The 16,391-nt window shown below is 36.6% G+C and overlaps 2 protein-coding genes across 2 annotated transcripts; both read right to left on the bottom strand.

Annotated features, from left to right (window-relative positions):
- Positions 1 to 38: 38 nt before the first annotated feature.
- Positions 39 to 11,535, bottom strand: LOC141723008 (uncharacterized). Its single transcript, XM_074525069.1, has 9 exons — positions 11,332 to 11,535; positions 10,300 to 10,420; positions 10,112 to 10,179; positions 9,937 to 9,996; positions 9,692 to 9,850; positions 1,436 to 1,582; positions 686 to 900; positions 463 to 571; positions 39 to 362 (listed from the first exon to the last, which is right to left on the bottom strand). Exons 1-9 carry the CDS (start codon positions 11,449 to 11,451, stop codon positions 282 to 284), a joined length of 1,080 nt encoding a protein of 359 aa, XP_074381170.1. The 5' UTR covers positions 11,452 to 11,535; the 3' UTR covers positions 39 to 281.
- Positions 11,536 to 13,548: 2,013 nt separating this feature from the next.
- LOC141673541 (uncharacterized) lies at positions 13,549 to 15,997 on the bottom strand. The gene is made up of 4 exons (XM_074480292.1): positions 15,775 to 15,997; positions 15,175 to 15,417; positions 15,033 to 15,072; positions 13,549 to 14,332 (listed from the first exon to the last, which is right to left on the bottom strand). Exons 1-4 carry the CDS (start codon positions 15,827 to 15,829, stop codon positions 13,804 to 13,806), a joined length of 867 nt encoding a protein of 288 aa, XP_074336393.1. The 5' UTR covers positions 15,830 to 15,997; the 3' UTR covers positions 13,549 to 13,803.
- Between the last annotated feature and the right edge of the window lie 394 nt (positions 15,998 to 16,391).

Raw genomic sequence — 16,391 nt, 5'->3', positions numbered from 1 at the left:
CCCAGCTTAAAACAGACATAAGACATGAGAGACACTAGTGAGGCAATTTACTAAGTACAGATTATTCAAGTAAAAATCATGTCCTCATAGATGAACATGATGGCCCTTGCGACACCAATACAAAAAAATTCCAAACTACACAAGGAGATGAGTTCCCAAGTTATCCTAACCAAAAATAATCTCTTTCATCTTTCATGCATAATTTAATTTTCACCGCTCCAACTGATGCTAAGACCTATATTCCGCCTAATCTTGAAGTAAGCATCCAAGACTTCTTTAAACTAAGATTCCAGCTTTTCCTTTGGTGTTTCATCTTGGAAAAAGTTTCCCAGAAGTCTCTGGTCAAAAACCATATTTGGTACCTGCAGAAAAAAAACTCATGAGAATGAACTGAGAGACAGTTTTCTTTTGGCTAGTATGTGCTTTCATTAAGGCGGATATAGAGAGAAATTAGACCCATACCTTGTTTCCAAAAAATATCTTGGAGTTGTTAGTAATTGCTTCCATGAACTTGAGCTCGAGAAACTGCGGAGTAAGTTTTAATGTGTTTGCCTCTGCTTCTCTCATTGTTCTATAGATTAAAGACATTGTCACTAGCTGTTTTTTAAATGATATCTATGCATATACTTGTCTACGTCTATACACCCACAAGAATTACGTATAGAGAAAAGAAAATAAACTGTACTTATAGAAATCAGCATCTGCCAAACTCTTTTCTCTGGCTAAATACATAGCATTTGCAATTTCCTCTTCCTTCCTTGCACCATCTTTTTCAATTAACTTTTGCTCCATCTGGATCGAGCTAACATGTGCATGCTTCTGAGCTTCACTTACAGCTATCTTCTTCTGAGTCTCTGCCTCCTTCTCAGCTACCCTCTGTTTCTCTACTGCAATCAAAGCCTGCACAAAAACATTTGTAACTCATAAGTCATTATCACTTACAGATGACTACTTCATCGCTACATATTCATCATTAATGCAGAGGCCTATCAAACCAGCATGCTGAATTTCTTACCACCAGCCACAAAGAAAAAATAAAAAGAACTAGTAAGGAAGAACCATAAATACCAAGCCAAAGAGAGGATAGGTGTTAGAGATGAGCAATGTACTAGGCAGGTGCTACAAACAACGGTGTTATATGAACAATGTTGATCTGATCTTTGGCTACACCCAATGGTGTTATATATAAGAGGGTAAGAGAGGGAGGGTGCATAATTTAACTTTAGACAAACAAAAGTTTCAGACGTACTTGAAGAAATTTCAGATTAACAAACATTGTAAAGCCCCTGGGAACCTTTATTACACAGCACTTGTTACATCAGCCTTCTACATATGTAGTTGTTTCCTTAAAGAGCTAGTACTTACTACTATGTTAGGTAGGCTGTTACCTAAAGCTTAGGAATACAGCATATTTGAAAATGAAAAGATACAGTACCTTGGTACGTTCTTCCTCCATCTGTTCAAAATTCCGCATTATTTTCTTTGGGATGGTAGGTTTCGTAACACGCACACTTATAATTTCGATACCTGGAGCATAACGTGTGCAATCAGCCTGAAGAGCATCTTTCATTCTCTCATCAATCTGAAAATTTCACTTTGTTCAGTCAAAATTTCAAGAGTAAATTACAGAGGAGTGGCCGCATTTTACATCGATTTTCAAAATAGTTGCCAAATTTTCAAAACAATGGCTAACTTTTTGTTCCGCTTTTCAAAAAAATGGCTGCCGTCAACTCCCGTTAAGTCTTCACCGTTAAATAATATATTTAAAGCGTAAATTACAGAATGGTGGTTGTTCTTCGTACTTATTTTCAAAATAGTGGTTAAACTTTTATAAATTGTTGAAATCTTTTTTCACCTTTTAAAAGAATGATTTCGTCGAATTGCTACCCGGACTCACATCATTATCGTCACAAAAAACATATGATATAGCTAAACAAATAGGTACAAACACAACTTAAATAATTATCAGTTTTTTCACTTCTTCTAATTTAATCAAGTGCCCGGCTTTTATATCTTTTCCACCTCCTCACACAAAAATATGAATAAAAATTTTACCAAATATATAAAGAAGAGTATCCACCCATTGAAAAAACTTATAACCAAAGTGATAATTTTAAAACTCTTTCTACAATGCAAAATTTAAAAATGTCATTATTTAAAAAATTTAAAAATGTAGCCACTATTTTAAAAATAAGTGTGAAGTACGGCCACCGGTATGCAATTTACACTTTAAATATATTAGTTAACGGAGAAGACTTAACAGTAGTTGACGACAACCATTTTTTTGAAAGGCGGGAAGAAAAGTTGGCCACTATTTTGAAAATTTGAAAATTTGGCCACTATTTTGAAAATCGGTGCTCAAATTTCAATTGACGATTAAGAAAAATTAGTATAAAAACAACCATTCAAATAAAATATAATATGATAATAATATCCAAGCCAAAATTCCCAACAATGCATTACTTATAGAATTCACTTCAGATATGAAGTTCTCTTGTCATACCCCCAACAATACTTATCTTTGACACTGAATTTTTTTTTTTTGACAGAATGCAGATTTCATTACTCCAAATCATACTGAATACAATTTCTAACATTAACTGGAACTGAACTCCAGTCAAAACTACGATCAGGGTACATATGAGACACATGAGCAAGTTCGTGTGCCAGCATATTCGCACATCGTTTGATAAAGTACAACTTAAGGTTGTTTGCCTCCTTTATTATCTCCCTACAATCCTGAACTACTTGACCAATTCTTGAGCGCATGGGGGCTGAACTTCTGATCATCTGAACTACTACAAGGCAGTCGGATTTAATGGTAACCATAGTCCATCCCATATGCTGCATCCAGCTTAAGGCCTCTTTTATTGCTAACGCTTCGGCTAATGAAGGATGCAAGACTTCTGAGTAAAGCTTGGTCCTAGCTTGAAGCAGATAACCACCCTGAGCACGAGCAACAATGCCTATACCTGAACATCCCTTATCTTTAAAGATTGTTGCATCAACGGTGATCAATTGGCACATGTTTACTCCTCCTCCTCCTGTTCATGGTTTATGGACTCCTCCTGTTCATTTCACATTGGGCAAGAATTATCAATTGGCACATGTTTACTTTGCAGCTGAGTTTTGGTTGGAAGACATCGATTAAGAGCTCGCCATATGACACTAATGACCTTTGGAGGGGCCTTTATGTTCCATAACATCTTCCAAACTGCCATATTAGCCTCCCCATTCTAGTCAGTTTTTTGTCGTTGAAGCATCTTGTAAGCACTCCTAACCGAATAGTGTCCAGAATGTTCGAGATCCCAACATAAAATATCCATGTCAAGGTCGGCTTCTACAGTAGTGTTGATGATGCATTCTTGATCTCTTTCAACAAAAATGTTTCGGATAACTTCCAGATCCCATTCTTTGGTACCAGTACAAAATAATGAAGCCACTTTCTGGTTTATTATTGAAGGCGACTCAGTAATAATATATTGATTATCCACACTAGCTAACCAAGGTTGTTGCAGAATAGAGATAGACTCCCCAGTACCAATACGCCAACTCGACCCCGCAGTAATGACATTCCTAGCCTCCATAACACTTCGCCAAATAAAACTAGGGCTGTTACCTAAGCTGGCCTCCAAGAAATTCTTATCTGCATAGTAACAAACTTTGTACACGCGAGTCACCAGGCTATCTGCATTCGTGATAAAGCGCCAACAAACTTTCCCTAGCATAGCCAAGTTAAAGTCGCGAAGATGTCTGAAGCCTAATCCACCTGAGTGTTTATGTCTAGCCATTCTGTCCCAAGACATCCAGTTGATTTTAGGCCCATTGTTTGTCGATGTGCCCCAAAAGAACTTTGCCATCTATTTTTCTATATCTCGAGTAAGCTCCAGCGGAAGAAGAAAAACATTCATTGCAAAAGAAGGGAGGGTCTGAGCTACCATTTTTAACAAAATTTCTTTGGATGGTTTAGAAACTTTCTTTGCAGTCCACTTCTGGATGCTATTTTTCACCCTGTCACGTAGATAACTAAGCACCACAGTCTTGTTACGCCCCAATATGTTCGGTAAACCCAAGTATTTCGAAGAATTGTCTGCTTCATTAATGTTCAACATCCGATAGATCTCCTCCTTATTATATTGATCACATTAGCACTGAAGAAAACTCTGGATTTACCTCTATTGATTTTCTGTCCAGAAGCTTGTTCATAGACAGTTAGAACCTCCAAAACTTTAAGGGCTTCCTCCGTATCTGCTTTACAAAAAAGATACCTGTCATCGGCAAAGAGCATGTGACTAATTACTGGAGCTCCTCTACAAACTCGAATGCCTTTCAACCACCTTTTAGCTTCATAATATTTGATAAGAGATGATAGACCTTCCGCACAGATAATGTAGAGATAGGGTGACAAGGGGTCCCCTTGGCGCAATCCTCTGCTAGGAATAACGGGGCCAATCTCAAATTCCCCATGAACTATATTGTACTGCACCGTAGATACGCATTGCATAATCAGAAAAACCCACCAGCCACTAAAACCCATTGCCAACAACATTCCCTCTAAAAACTTCCATTATATCCGGTCGTAGGCCTTTGAGACATCCAACTTGAGGGCCATATATCCTTCCTTTCCAAACTTCTTACGTTTCAAGTAGTGCATGATCTCGAACGAAATCATGATGTTGTCAGTAATCAATCTCCCTGGCCAAAACGCACTTTGGGTATCCGAGATAACAGTTTCCAACACCTTCTTCATACGATTCGCTATTACTTTTGTAATAATTTTCATCACGACATTACATAAAGCAATCGGACGAAGCTCTGACAAAGTAGTCGGGTGCTTTTTCTTCGGGATAAGCACAATATTTGTATCATTCATTCCCTCTCCGACTAGACCAGTAGTAAAGAAATATTTTGTCATAAGGATCAGCTCCTTTCCTACAACCGTCCAATTTTTCTGAAAGAACGTCGGGGTCATACCATCAGGCCCCGGAGCTTTGTCAGGGTGCATGTGAAATAGAGCCTCCTTCACTTCTTCATCAGAGACAGGTTTAAGCAACTCAGCCAGTGTTCTAAAAAGCGGGAATCGGAATTGTTCGGTGGAGGGACCTTTCAGTGATTAATCGGATAATCGGTGATCAATCGGATTGATTAATCGGGGCATTAATCGGAAGAAATTTATTTAATACATAATAAAAAATAATTCTATTTAAATGTCATTAACCTTCCATAAGATTTACAAAAATAAAATCACATATCATTAATTCAATATTGATGTTTTAATAGTAAGATTTATAAAAAAAACTACCATCACGAGTCCATAATTTATTTAAGTAATTTATACTAATTAATTACTACTCACTACTCACTAATATTACTTGATAATTAGAAATTACTACGTACAAATTCAAATCGTATAAGAATATACGATTGTTTCCGTGTGTAAAAGAGTCAATATGTTAATATATTATTATTAATATTAATTATTAAATGTTAATGATTATTTTAAAAAAACTTTATTTTAAAAAAAATATTTTTTTTATTAATTTCAAACTTTGACCGATTCGGCCAATTTTTGACCCGATTCGGCCGATTTTTTCCGAACTGCCCGACTTTTGACCGATTTTTCAAAAAACCGTACTTTGACCCGATTAACGATTAATCGAGACGGGACCCGTCCGAACTCCGATTAATCGGCCGATTAATCGGTTAATCGGCCGATTTTTAGAACACTGAACTCAGCATTTTGAGAAGCAGAGATTGACTGTGGGATATGGTTCAGAACGACCGCCACATGCTGCTGCTCAGCGGTGAATAAATGCTGAAAATATTCTTTAATTACCTCCTATAACCCACTTTTCCAATCAACCCAAGCTCCATCATCATTTTTAAGCCTCTGAATGTGATTATTCCTTTTCCTGTGATTGCACGAAGCATAAAAATATTTGGTATTTTTCTCACCAGCCTGTAGCCATAGCTGTTTTGACCGTTGACGCCAAAAAATTTCCTTTTGATCCAATACCAGGTGTAGCTGTTTTTTCGTGTCATCATACTCTGCCATTGACTGATCATCATGTTTATTTCTTAGCAGCTTCAACTTTGCTTTGCAATCTTTAATTCTTTTACCAAAGCAGCCTGTGATTTCTTTTCCCCAGACTTCCAAACTTTCAGCACAAATTTTCATTTTCTGCATTACACTGCTGCTAGAGTTCTCCTCCCAGCAACTCTGAATAAGCTGGTAGCACATCGGCTCAATAAGCCAGGCATTCTCGAAGTGAAATGGCTTTTTCTTGTTGCCTCTACTCTACTGCTCTGGAATGACCAATAAAGGACTATGATCCGAAGGGGAGCCTTCAAGACTATACACCTTAGCCATAGGAAACATATTCAGCCATTGTGCATTAGCAAGCACCCTATCGAGTCGAATCTCAATCCAATGCTCAGTGTTACGACCTCTCTCCCATGTAAATTGGTGCCCGGTTAAATCGAGATCAATAAGCTCAGCATCATGTAGACATTTATTAAACCCATCTATCAGGTGTTCCGGGTATGGTGCTCCTCCCCTCTTATCCACTTGTGAAGTTACATTATTAAAGTCACCAACTAAACACCACGGTAAGTTCGCATCCCTTGCTAGATTTCTCAGAAGATCCCATGTTTTGTGCCTCTGCGATCTCATAGGTTCACCATAAACACCAGTTAGACGCCAAGTACACTGCTCATTCTGCTTGATTGTCACATCAACATGTGATCGAGAGAAACTCATAAGGTTAACAGTGTCAGCATTCCTCCAAAACAAAGCGATGCCACCACTTTTGCCTTGCGGATCAACATCAATCAATCCTTCAAAACCAAGAGTACTACATAACTCTTCCAATTTAATATAACTGCTAATAGTTTCGCTAAGAAAAAGAAACGTTGGCCTCTCCATACGGGTTAGATTTTTAAGGAACTGAATTTTCACAGGGGCACCCAATCCCTGGAAGTTCCAAGCTAGGACATTCATAATGACTGGCGGGCCTGCACTGCAGCACCCGCCAATAACTCGTTTTTGAAACGTGCATGTCTCCTGCTACTGGTTCCATCTCTGTGATTTGGTCGTGGGTCAAGGTAATGTTTTGATTGTACCCCGAGTCCAAGTCCACTCGACGTCTTTTAGGGTCCAGTACCGGAATGCTATCCGGCCCAACTATATTTCCTTTCAATGCTGTATTTAAAGTATATCCAGGTGGCAAATTATGATCAATCATATTGAAGTTGTCCTGATTTCCACCACTACTCCCTACAATCACACCTTTATTCAATGTGGAAGTTTGAAATTCAATCCCTAATTTGTTGCTAGGCTGTTGCGTTTCTCCTACATTCACGGTACTTACCTTATCTGTCACACCGCCGCCTCTCCCACCTGAATTATTCCCCGGAATACCACTACCATTGCGCAACCATTTCGATCTCATGGTACGAGTCCTCCTCCTCGAGTCTACTCGAAGCCAGGCACCATATGGTTTCTCAATAGCTTCTAGAGGGGTATCAAAGATTCGTTCGCAAAATCGTTCCCCATGCCCAATTATCCCACAAATAAAACAGAATGTGGGAATAGCTTCATACTTAAAATTCACCCAACACCATTCCTTCTCAGATTTACGTAGCTTCATTCGACGTTTTATTGGGACATCCAATGGCACTGAAACTCGTATACGCCAAAACTCTCTCCAGACTCCTACAAAGTTATTAGGATCCCCATCAACATATGTACCCAGGTAGTTACCAATATCAGTTGCCACACGTTGTGACATAAACCCTACACTCATATCGTGCAATTGCACCCACAAATTAATCTTGTTTATCTCCGCAGTTCTTGGGTTATCACCCTCCTTGAGACGTTGCAAAACAAGATGAAAGCGTCCGAACATCCATGGGCTTCCTTCTACGACCCTTTTTATGTCAATTTCATGATAAAACTGAAATAAAAATCGATTCAGATCCAGTTGTTTCAAATACATACCCTTGCCTGGCCTCCAGAGAGATGCCATCTTGTGTTGCATGGCTTGGAAATCGATAGGTAGTCTGTAAGAAACGACCCACTAAACACCATTTTGTATCAATCTCGCTCAAATCTTCTGTATCATTTTCATAGCTAAGACCCCCAATCTCTTCATCCTCGATCTGTATATTCGCGAATGCTTCCTCCATTTCTTGCAAGTTTGATTTTTGTTAGGGATGACAATCGGGTCGGATCGGGTCGGGTATTGCAAAATCCATATCCAAACCCGAAAATTTTATCCATACCCGAACCCGAAAAATACCCGAACCCGATCTATCGGATTTCGGATCGGATTCGGGTATACCCGAAACCCGAATTTTTTTTTGAATTAGATATTCATACCCGAACCCGAAACCCGAACCCGAAATCTGAAAATTTGTATAATTATTGATATTGCAAGTGTTTGGGATCGAACACGCGACTTGTAAAGAAAGAGTTATAACGTGTCATCTTCAACCACCCCACCACATCATTAATTGTATAGCTAATATTTAAAAAATCAACTCAATTGATACCCAGTTTTTTTAGATTTATTACTAAAAGATATTTTAATTAACCTTATAAACCTTATCACCCGTTTAAATGATTGAATAATTGTATTTCATTAAACTTTATAATTAGTTATTTTTTTAACATAAATATAAAAATATATGTTCTAAATATTATATAATAATATGTATAATGTATATTATAATATATATATATAATTCGGGTTTTTTCGGATTTCGGGTTCGGATAGAGTTTCGGATTTCGGATCGGGTTTCGGATCGGTAAACCTAATACCTAATATCCAAATCCAAATCCAAAAAAATTCGGGTTTAAAAATTAAATCCAAATCCAAATCCAAAAAATCGGTTTCAGTAAATCCAAAATTTCGGGTTTCGGATCGGATATCCGTCGGATCGGATTATTTTGCCATCCCTAATTTTTGTTTGTCCATAATATTAAGAAAAGGTACTGAATGTGATAGTACTGAATACCAATGATTGAAAACAGAATGATAGAAAATCGAAGTGACTTGCACTTCACAGAGACTTACATGTCAGATGACAAGACGAGAGAGCCGGTTGATGAATCCGGTGACGGGTCCGATCAACTTTCCGGCGAGATATTTAACGGCGCCGACGTTGTTAAATCACAAGTGGCGTATACAGCAACGTGTGTGATTGCTACTTAAGAACATGAATTATATTGATTAAACTGTAGAGTTGACAATTTAGGTAAATGGGTCAAAAGTGGGTTATACCCAATTGAAACTCAATTAGGGTTTATACCTAGAAATTTGGGGATTTTCTAATACACGAACCTAGTGTATAGTGTATAGAGTGGGTAGGATTGTGATTGGATCATAGAAGAGGTAAGGAAAAATTAGATGGGCTATTAAGAAAAAGGTGATCGGAGGTGGGAGCATGGGGATTGTGTGTGTATCTTGAATACGGCGTATCTTTGACACCGGAATTTAATAAGGAAAAAAGACAAGATAGACACAGTGTAGTTGTTGTTGCTACAACCAAGTGTTGTCTATTCCTTGATCACCAACACTAGGAATAGGGAATTGATTGATTGTTCAGCTAACAAGATGATCCCATTAAAACTTTGAAAGAGTGACAACCTAAACTCATTAATCAACATCAAAGCTGTTTAATTGCTAACCTGATCAAACATGTCAATATAGATTTGCTGAAGGGAATGGCCACTGCAGAACTGATTAATCTCATGGTGAATCTTGTCGTAGATCCATGTGTTGTCATAATCTACGCCATAGTTCAATAGTGTTTCATAAACATAGTCCTTTTTTAGGCGATTAACAACCTGAGAGCAGACAGTAAATATAAATATCACAATTAAGGCAGTTATTGGATATAAATATGAGACAAACAATGAACTCAGACAATCACCTCAATCTTCTCAAAGTTAGTCATCACACCACCTTTTGTCCCACATGGAATATCTCTCACCTGAAAACAATAATAGCAATATATGGAAGTTATAAGAGAAAAATATCAGCAATCACGATTAAAGGTCGTTGCATTCTTCCTTTCAATTTCTTGGCTATAATACAACTAGATTTACCAGATCTGTCTGAAGGGTCACTTGGACAGGCTCAAAGTGGGTTATAAGTGGCAGTTTCAAATGAAAGCCTGTAATATTACAAATCCATATCATAAAACCTATAAAATCAGGATAAGACAGCACTTTCTAGACTCCAGAGACGACCAATAAGCATACAGATTGTACAATAATAAGGCACTGTATCAAACCTGGTTCCGTTATTGTTTTTAGCAGGGCACCTCCTCTCCAATAAACCCCAACTTGGCCTTCTGGAACTTGGTGTACTATAGATAAGCTACTCGTCACATCTAATAATGATGGAATCAGAACCTACAAATTAAGGAATGTTAGGTACCTTGACTGAATCTATGATCAACAGTCCAAACGGATTTAAGCAACACAAATGCACGACTATACAAAAAAACGTTAGAACATTGAATCTTATGAACCTATGAGCTTAGAACTGTGGTTACCCTAACAATAGGTGAATTTTTTTTTCATCCGAGTTCCTCACAGGAACACGGAAAATTGTTAGTTCCAGTCTTCTCTAATAAGTAATAAATAAATAAATAACATCTACTAAGAGCTCAATCTCGATGTTAAAACTGATACAGTTAAATGCACATATGACATATGTATTTCCCAAGTAGCAGGTAATCTAATCAATTCAAAAAGTATAAGCTCCCTTCGTCCAAATAATATTACACATAGCTAAAAGTATCAACACGTAAGAATAACATACATATTAAGTAGTTGTCGTTTGGAATAGTCCATGCCTTAACATATGGTAACATTCAACATAATTCTTTTAGTCTCGCACTCAAGCTCTATTCATGAAAACCCTAAAATTCTCAAATTATAACTTTTAGTATGCATATTACCCAGACATGCCTCAGCAATCCACTCCTCAATTCTACAAAAAATCCCTAGTATCGTAACCTAGTGTATACCCCTCCTGGCATCGTAACAAGATATCGAGATTTCAAACCTAAAATGTGCTATAATTGACTAATACCAATAAAATTTGCAAGTGACCCTTACAATGATATATGAACCAATTTCGTTTAGCTTGATAAATAACTTTAGGTGAAATAGTCGTTAAATATAATGTCATTTTGTGACTTTTAAAAACCTAACAGATGTCTCAAGTTCGAAACTCATTAATCAAATTTTCTCAGATTTAATTCGGGCACCGAATTTTAATATTATCGACTAGTGTACAAGGAAATAAGAATACTAACTAATGCAAAAATTGCGATGAACGGCAAAAGCACAGGTAAATTAGGATTAGTGGAATCTCCGGTCTCTCCTTGCTGTCTCCGTGGTGGAGCCGCCGGTCGAGTTCTCTGTTCTCCGTCCATGTCTGAATTACAGTAACTGTTCCTTTTTTTTTTTTACTGAATAATTTAGGACGTTGGTGTATTTACACTCTCCGTTCTCCAAAACATTACAGTACCATTTTCTAGCGACTTACCGGGGGCGTTAAAAAACCAGGTTTTATTTTTTAAAAAAAGGACCGGGTTTTTGAAAAAATTAGAGTGGGTTGGATTTTTTCCCCAAAATATGAGGCTCATTTGGTGTTCACGGCCGGACCGGATTTTATACTGAATTTATTAATATTTGAAAATGGTATAAATAATTCAATCCAACTCCTCAGGCTTCACAAATTTTGAGAAAACAAATAATTGTAAAATAATATTGTCAAAATTTATGGTACAAACCAGAAAAATCTTTTGCAAAATAAAACATCGAATAAGGACGTCAATAAAACGGTAATACCATCATAATTGTCAAAATAAAAATGAATTTTTCTATTGTGTGTCATGCGATAATACCATCATAATTGTCAAAATAATAATAAATTTTTCTATTATGTGTCATGAGTACACGGAACCCAATTCCTAAAATTGTTAAATCATTGATTGCAAGACTACTAAAATCAAAAGAATGTGAAAAAAAATATTTTTTTGGTAAAGATTAATAAAAATAACAATGTTTGGAAGAAATGACTAAAAATATTAATTTTCAGAAGGGATGACTAATTTTAACACTTGGGATACCCAATTGTCAAATGAATATTTCATTTTTATGATAAATGGGTATTGTAAAAAAAATTATATTGAATACCCAATTCACGAATCAGTATCTCAAAATAAAATATTGAAATGTCTAATTGAAATATATGCATCTTGTATAAAGTTAGATACACAACTTTTAAGAGTTTATCATCTGTCATCCCGTTGTCCATTCCAACCTATGAATCACAGCATCAAAATGAGGAAGTTGAACTAAAAAGTAATACTAGATTTTTAACATTTGAAATTAAAAATTCGGGATATATTTTAATGCAAGAATCAAAAAAAAATCTGAATAAAATTTAATATTTGAACTTTTATTAAAAAAAAAAATTGAAACTAAATTATGAAATTATACTAGATAAAAATTTTAAAATACTATCCATCACTCAATTTTAAATATTAATACGGAGGGAATGGTTGTTGAATATTTCCTGATGTGTAGTACGAGACCAGTCTAAGAATACTTTTGCAAAGAATAAAAAGGATAAACAGCGAAATAATGCAACATGCATAAACTGATATCGGTGGCTTATTAGGTAAGTACTTATTGACATGAGTGTTTGTCGACCCAACTTATAAGTTGAATTTATAACTTATAAGTTGATAAGTTAAATATTAATAACGACATACTTTTTCTCAACTTATTTTGATTTTTAATTTTTTTATTAATTTTAGTTTTTAAATTTATGTTTTTAAATATTAAGTTAATTTAAAAGTCATGAATTAAGATATTAATATTTAAAAAATATTTATTTTAGTTCATTTAAATTAAAAAAAATATGACTTGTAAGTAAAATTAATCAAACACTTAACTAACTTATAAGTATTATATACTTATCACTTTTAAACCACTTATTAAATTTTTAAAATTTCCCAAACGGACACATTTTTTCACTTCTTCACATTTAGAGAAATCGTTTTTTATAGCTTAATAGCTAATAGTAAGTATCCATTTAGCCAAAAAAAAAATAGTAAGTAATATTCATCCTGTGTTTGTTGCGTTCATATGTTCTTTCATTTTTTCCTTGATAAAATCTTTGATGATTCTTCACCTGGCAGTTCTGAAGCAACATAATAGTCGGAATGGTGTTAGGAAAGTGATGAATAGCTTGGACATCATGGTATGGTAGACTGTTAAGGTCATCAATCACAACGAATCAAACTCACAATCTATTCCTTTCCTAAAAGGAAAGATTCCGATTCTCACACACAATCACATAATAATCACACTAACAAAGAACGATAGCGAAATGGATCAACATTTAAGACTAAATTGCTCACGATACTTAAGCAAGTACTGCAACAAATTTTGGCTAAGCTAGAAAACTGAATGTGATTGAAACTGACACAGCACAGCAACAGAGATTAAAAGGCCAAAAGGGCACAAAGCAAAAGCTAAATACCGATCATGGTTAATATTACAATCTCTCATTAGATATACAAATGGAATAAATTTGAACGAACAAGATCAGATTCCTTACTCAACCAACAGCTACTAGCTAGGGAATCCAATTCCCGTCCCTTTTAGCATAGAGGAAAAAACAACAAAGCCCTCTCCTCAACAAGGTCCACTTTGGTGCAGAACAGAATTCAGACACTAAAGAAACTCCACTAATTTCCTGTCATATTCTTTATTTAAAGCTTGAAGCAGAACAAGACCGAAAACAAGAATGTCGATGTTAAAGAGTAAAACAAGTGTGCGCATTGGTGAAGGTTTGCAGTACCACTGCCGTCAGGATTGGTGACTCCTGTTGGAGCAAGACCCGGGAATGGGCTACTTCCTGGCACTGTTGTTGAGGGTGTTCCTGTGCCTGGGTTCCCAAATCCAGGTGTGCCCGTACCAGGAGTGCCTGTTCCAGGTGTTCCTGTCCCGGGGGTGCCCGTGCCTGGTGTTCCTGTCCCGGGGGTGCCCGTGCCTGGCGTTCCTGTCCCGGGGGTGCCTGTGCCTGGCGTGCCAGTGCCGGGGGTGCCAGTGCCGGGCGTGCCTGTGCCTGGCGTGCCTGTGCCTGGCGGGCCAGTGCCGGGCGTGCCTGTGCCTGGCGCTCCTGTCCCGGGCGTGCCTGTGCCTGGCGCTCCAGTCCCGGGCGTGCCTGTGCCTGGTGTGCCAGTGCCGGGAACACCTGTGCCTGGTGTGCCGGTGCCAGGTGTGGTCGGGGTTCCTCCACTGCAAAGAATCAACAATTATGGAAGATAATGTTAACCTCTTAAGCTGTTAATTCTAAATTGTAAACCAGGGAACTTCGACACTGATACCAAGCTACCAAAAATATAGTACAAAGTAGGGAATATAGCTAGTTTCCTGCCACCATGGAATAAATGTATTATCAATGTGAACTGCAAACTACAGAGTAACTGATGATAATAATTCCATCAGCAGGACCAAGACCCTACAATAAGAAAGAGTATTCCAGAAAATATAGCCAACACTTTAACATATATGTTTAGAAATATAACAGAAGGAAACCAATGTTTGGCAAATGACAGATGAACACATCTAAATACCTATATTTGTCAAGGCACCAATCACCGGTGAGAAAGAGCCTCAAAGTAACAAGTAAGAAAAAAGAGCAACCGAATACCAAGTAGTCAAAAAAAGAGGGAATCAGATTGAGGAGTACGAAACTTTATTTTTAAAGTGCTTACAAACAATCCCCTCTGTTCCAGACCATCATAATCAAGAATCTTTGTACAATTCCAAACACAAGAAAATTCAAAAAGACAGGGACATACTCATTTATGGCATTCAAAATCATTTCCACACTGTAGTACAAACAGTCTATATCTAAAATTGAACACATTAAATTCAAGCTGAAAAAACAAGATCTTGGATATGACACAAAGTATGAAAGTGAAAATTCACATACCTGCCACTTGAAGGAAAAACACATCCAGTAGTAGCAAGAGCTGTACACCAAAATTAACAAGAACAACAGAAATATGCTCACAATCTCGAAAAAGAATGTATATTTACATATCAAAACTAGAAACAAGACATGGAAAACTCACTTGGTGGAGTAGCAGTAGGAGTTGCAGTGCCTGAGAAATCACAGGTTCCAGGAGCTTGACCTTTCTTCTGAAAAAAACTATTAACAGCATAATTACAGTGATCTTTCACTGTATTGGGATTGAAACAAGAACCACCTTGACTAATTGCTGAACAATCAGCTCCAGCTCCACAAGCATAATCTATATCTTTCTGCCACACGGAGTCACTCAACCCATCTTTGCATACACAATATGTAGCTCCATCTATCAAAAAAATCACAAAAATCTCATCAAAATTCAAACTTTTTTCACAATTTCACCAAATGCAAAAAAAACCCAAATCAAATTTGCATATACAATACATAGCTTCATCAATCAAGAAAATTCAAGAAAAATACAAAAACCTCAAAAAAAATCAATCTTTTTTTCACAATTTCACTAAATGCAAAAACCCAACTCAAATTTGCATATACAGTAGCTCCATCAATCAAGGAAATTCAAGAAAATCACACAAAACTCATAAAAATCCAATCTTTTTTCACAATTCAACTAAATGCAAAAAACCCATCTCAAATTTACTAGCAAATGACCAAAAAAGTAAATAAAAATCAAGAAACTTACTGGACTGAGCAGCCATTGAAAGCAAGAACACTAGGCCAACTAGAAGAACAGCCATAATTTAATGCAAGATTATAAAGTTATATTAGTGAGAATTTATGCAAGGGAATAATAGAATGATAGCAATGGTTTGTGAGGGAGAGAATAAAAGGATATATTTATGAGAATGGAGATCTCTAGAGAAAAAGAAGACGGTGGTAAAGTTTGCGTGTATATATACCCACACAAGAGCTCTTTGTACAAAAAAATATGAGTAAATACAAGATTTTTAGAGAGTTGTGTAGCAGAGAGAAGCTGCTATTTGTCATGTGTGTGACAATTTGATGTGGGACTAGGTGTACACGTGTCCTTTTTATTTTGTTTATGTTGTTTTAGGTGGAGGCTGTTTCTTCTATTAAACGGTCCTAAACTCACATGGATAGGCACTTGTCAGTTCCGCAAGTTAAAGTGAATTTCATTCCTACTGGACCCACTTCTTAGTTCACTTCTTACCCAACTCTTTCTCCATTTTCACCAATGTATTTATAAAGTTACCGAAAAAGATAAATATTTTTTTTGAAATGAAATAATAAACTACCTTCATATTATAGAGACAAGTGATCTGTCGTTGAATTCGATAT

Source organism: Apium graveolens, chromosome 1 (assembly GCF_009905375.1).
Source record: "Apium graveolens cultivar Ventura chromosome 1, ASM990537v1, whole genome shotgun sequence".
Taxonomy (NCBI): domain Eukaryota; kingdom Viridiplantae; phylum Streptophyta; class Magnoliopsida; order Apiales; family Apiaceae; genus Apium; species Apium graveolens.
The sequence above is the reverse complement of the archived record's forward strand: the minus strand, read 5'-3'. Positions and strand labels throughout refer to the sequence as shown.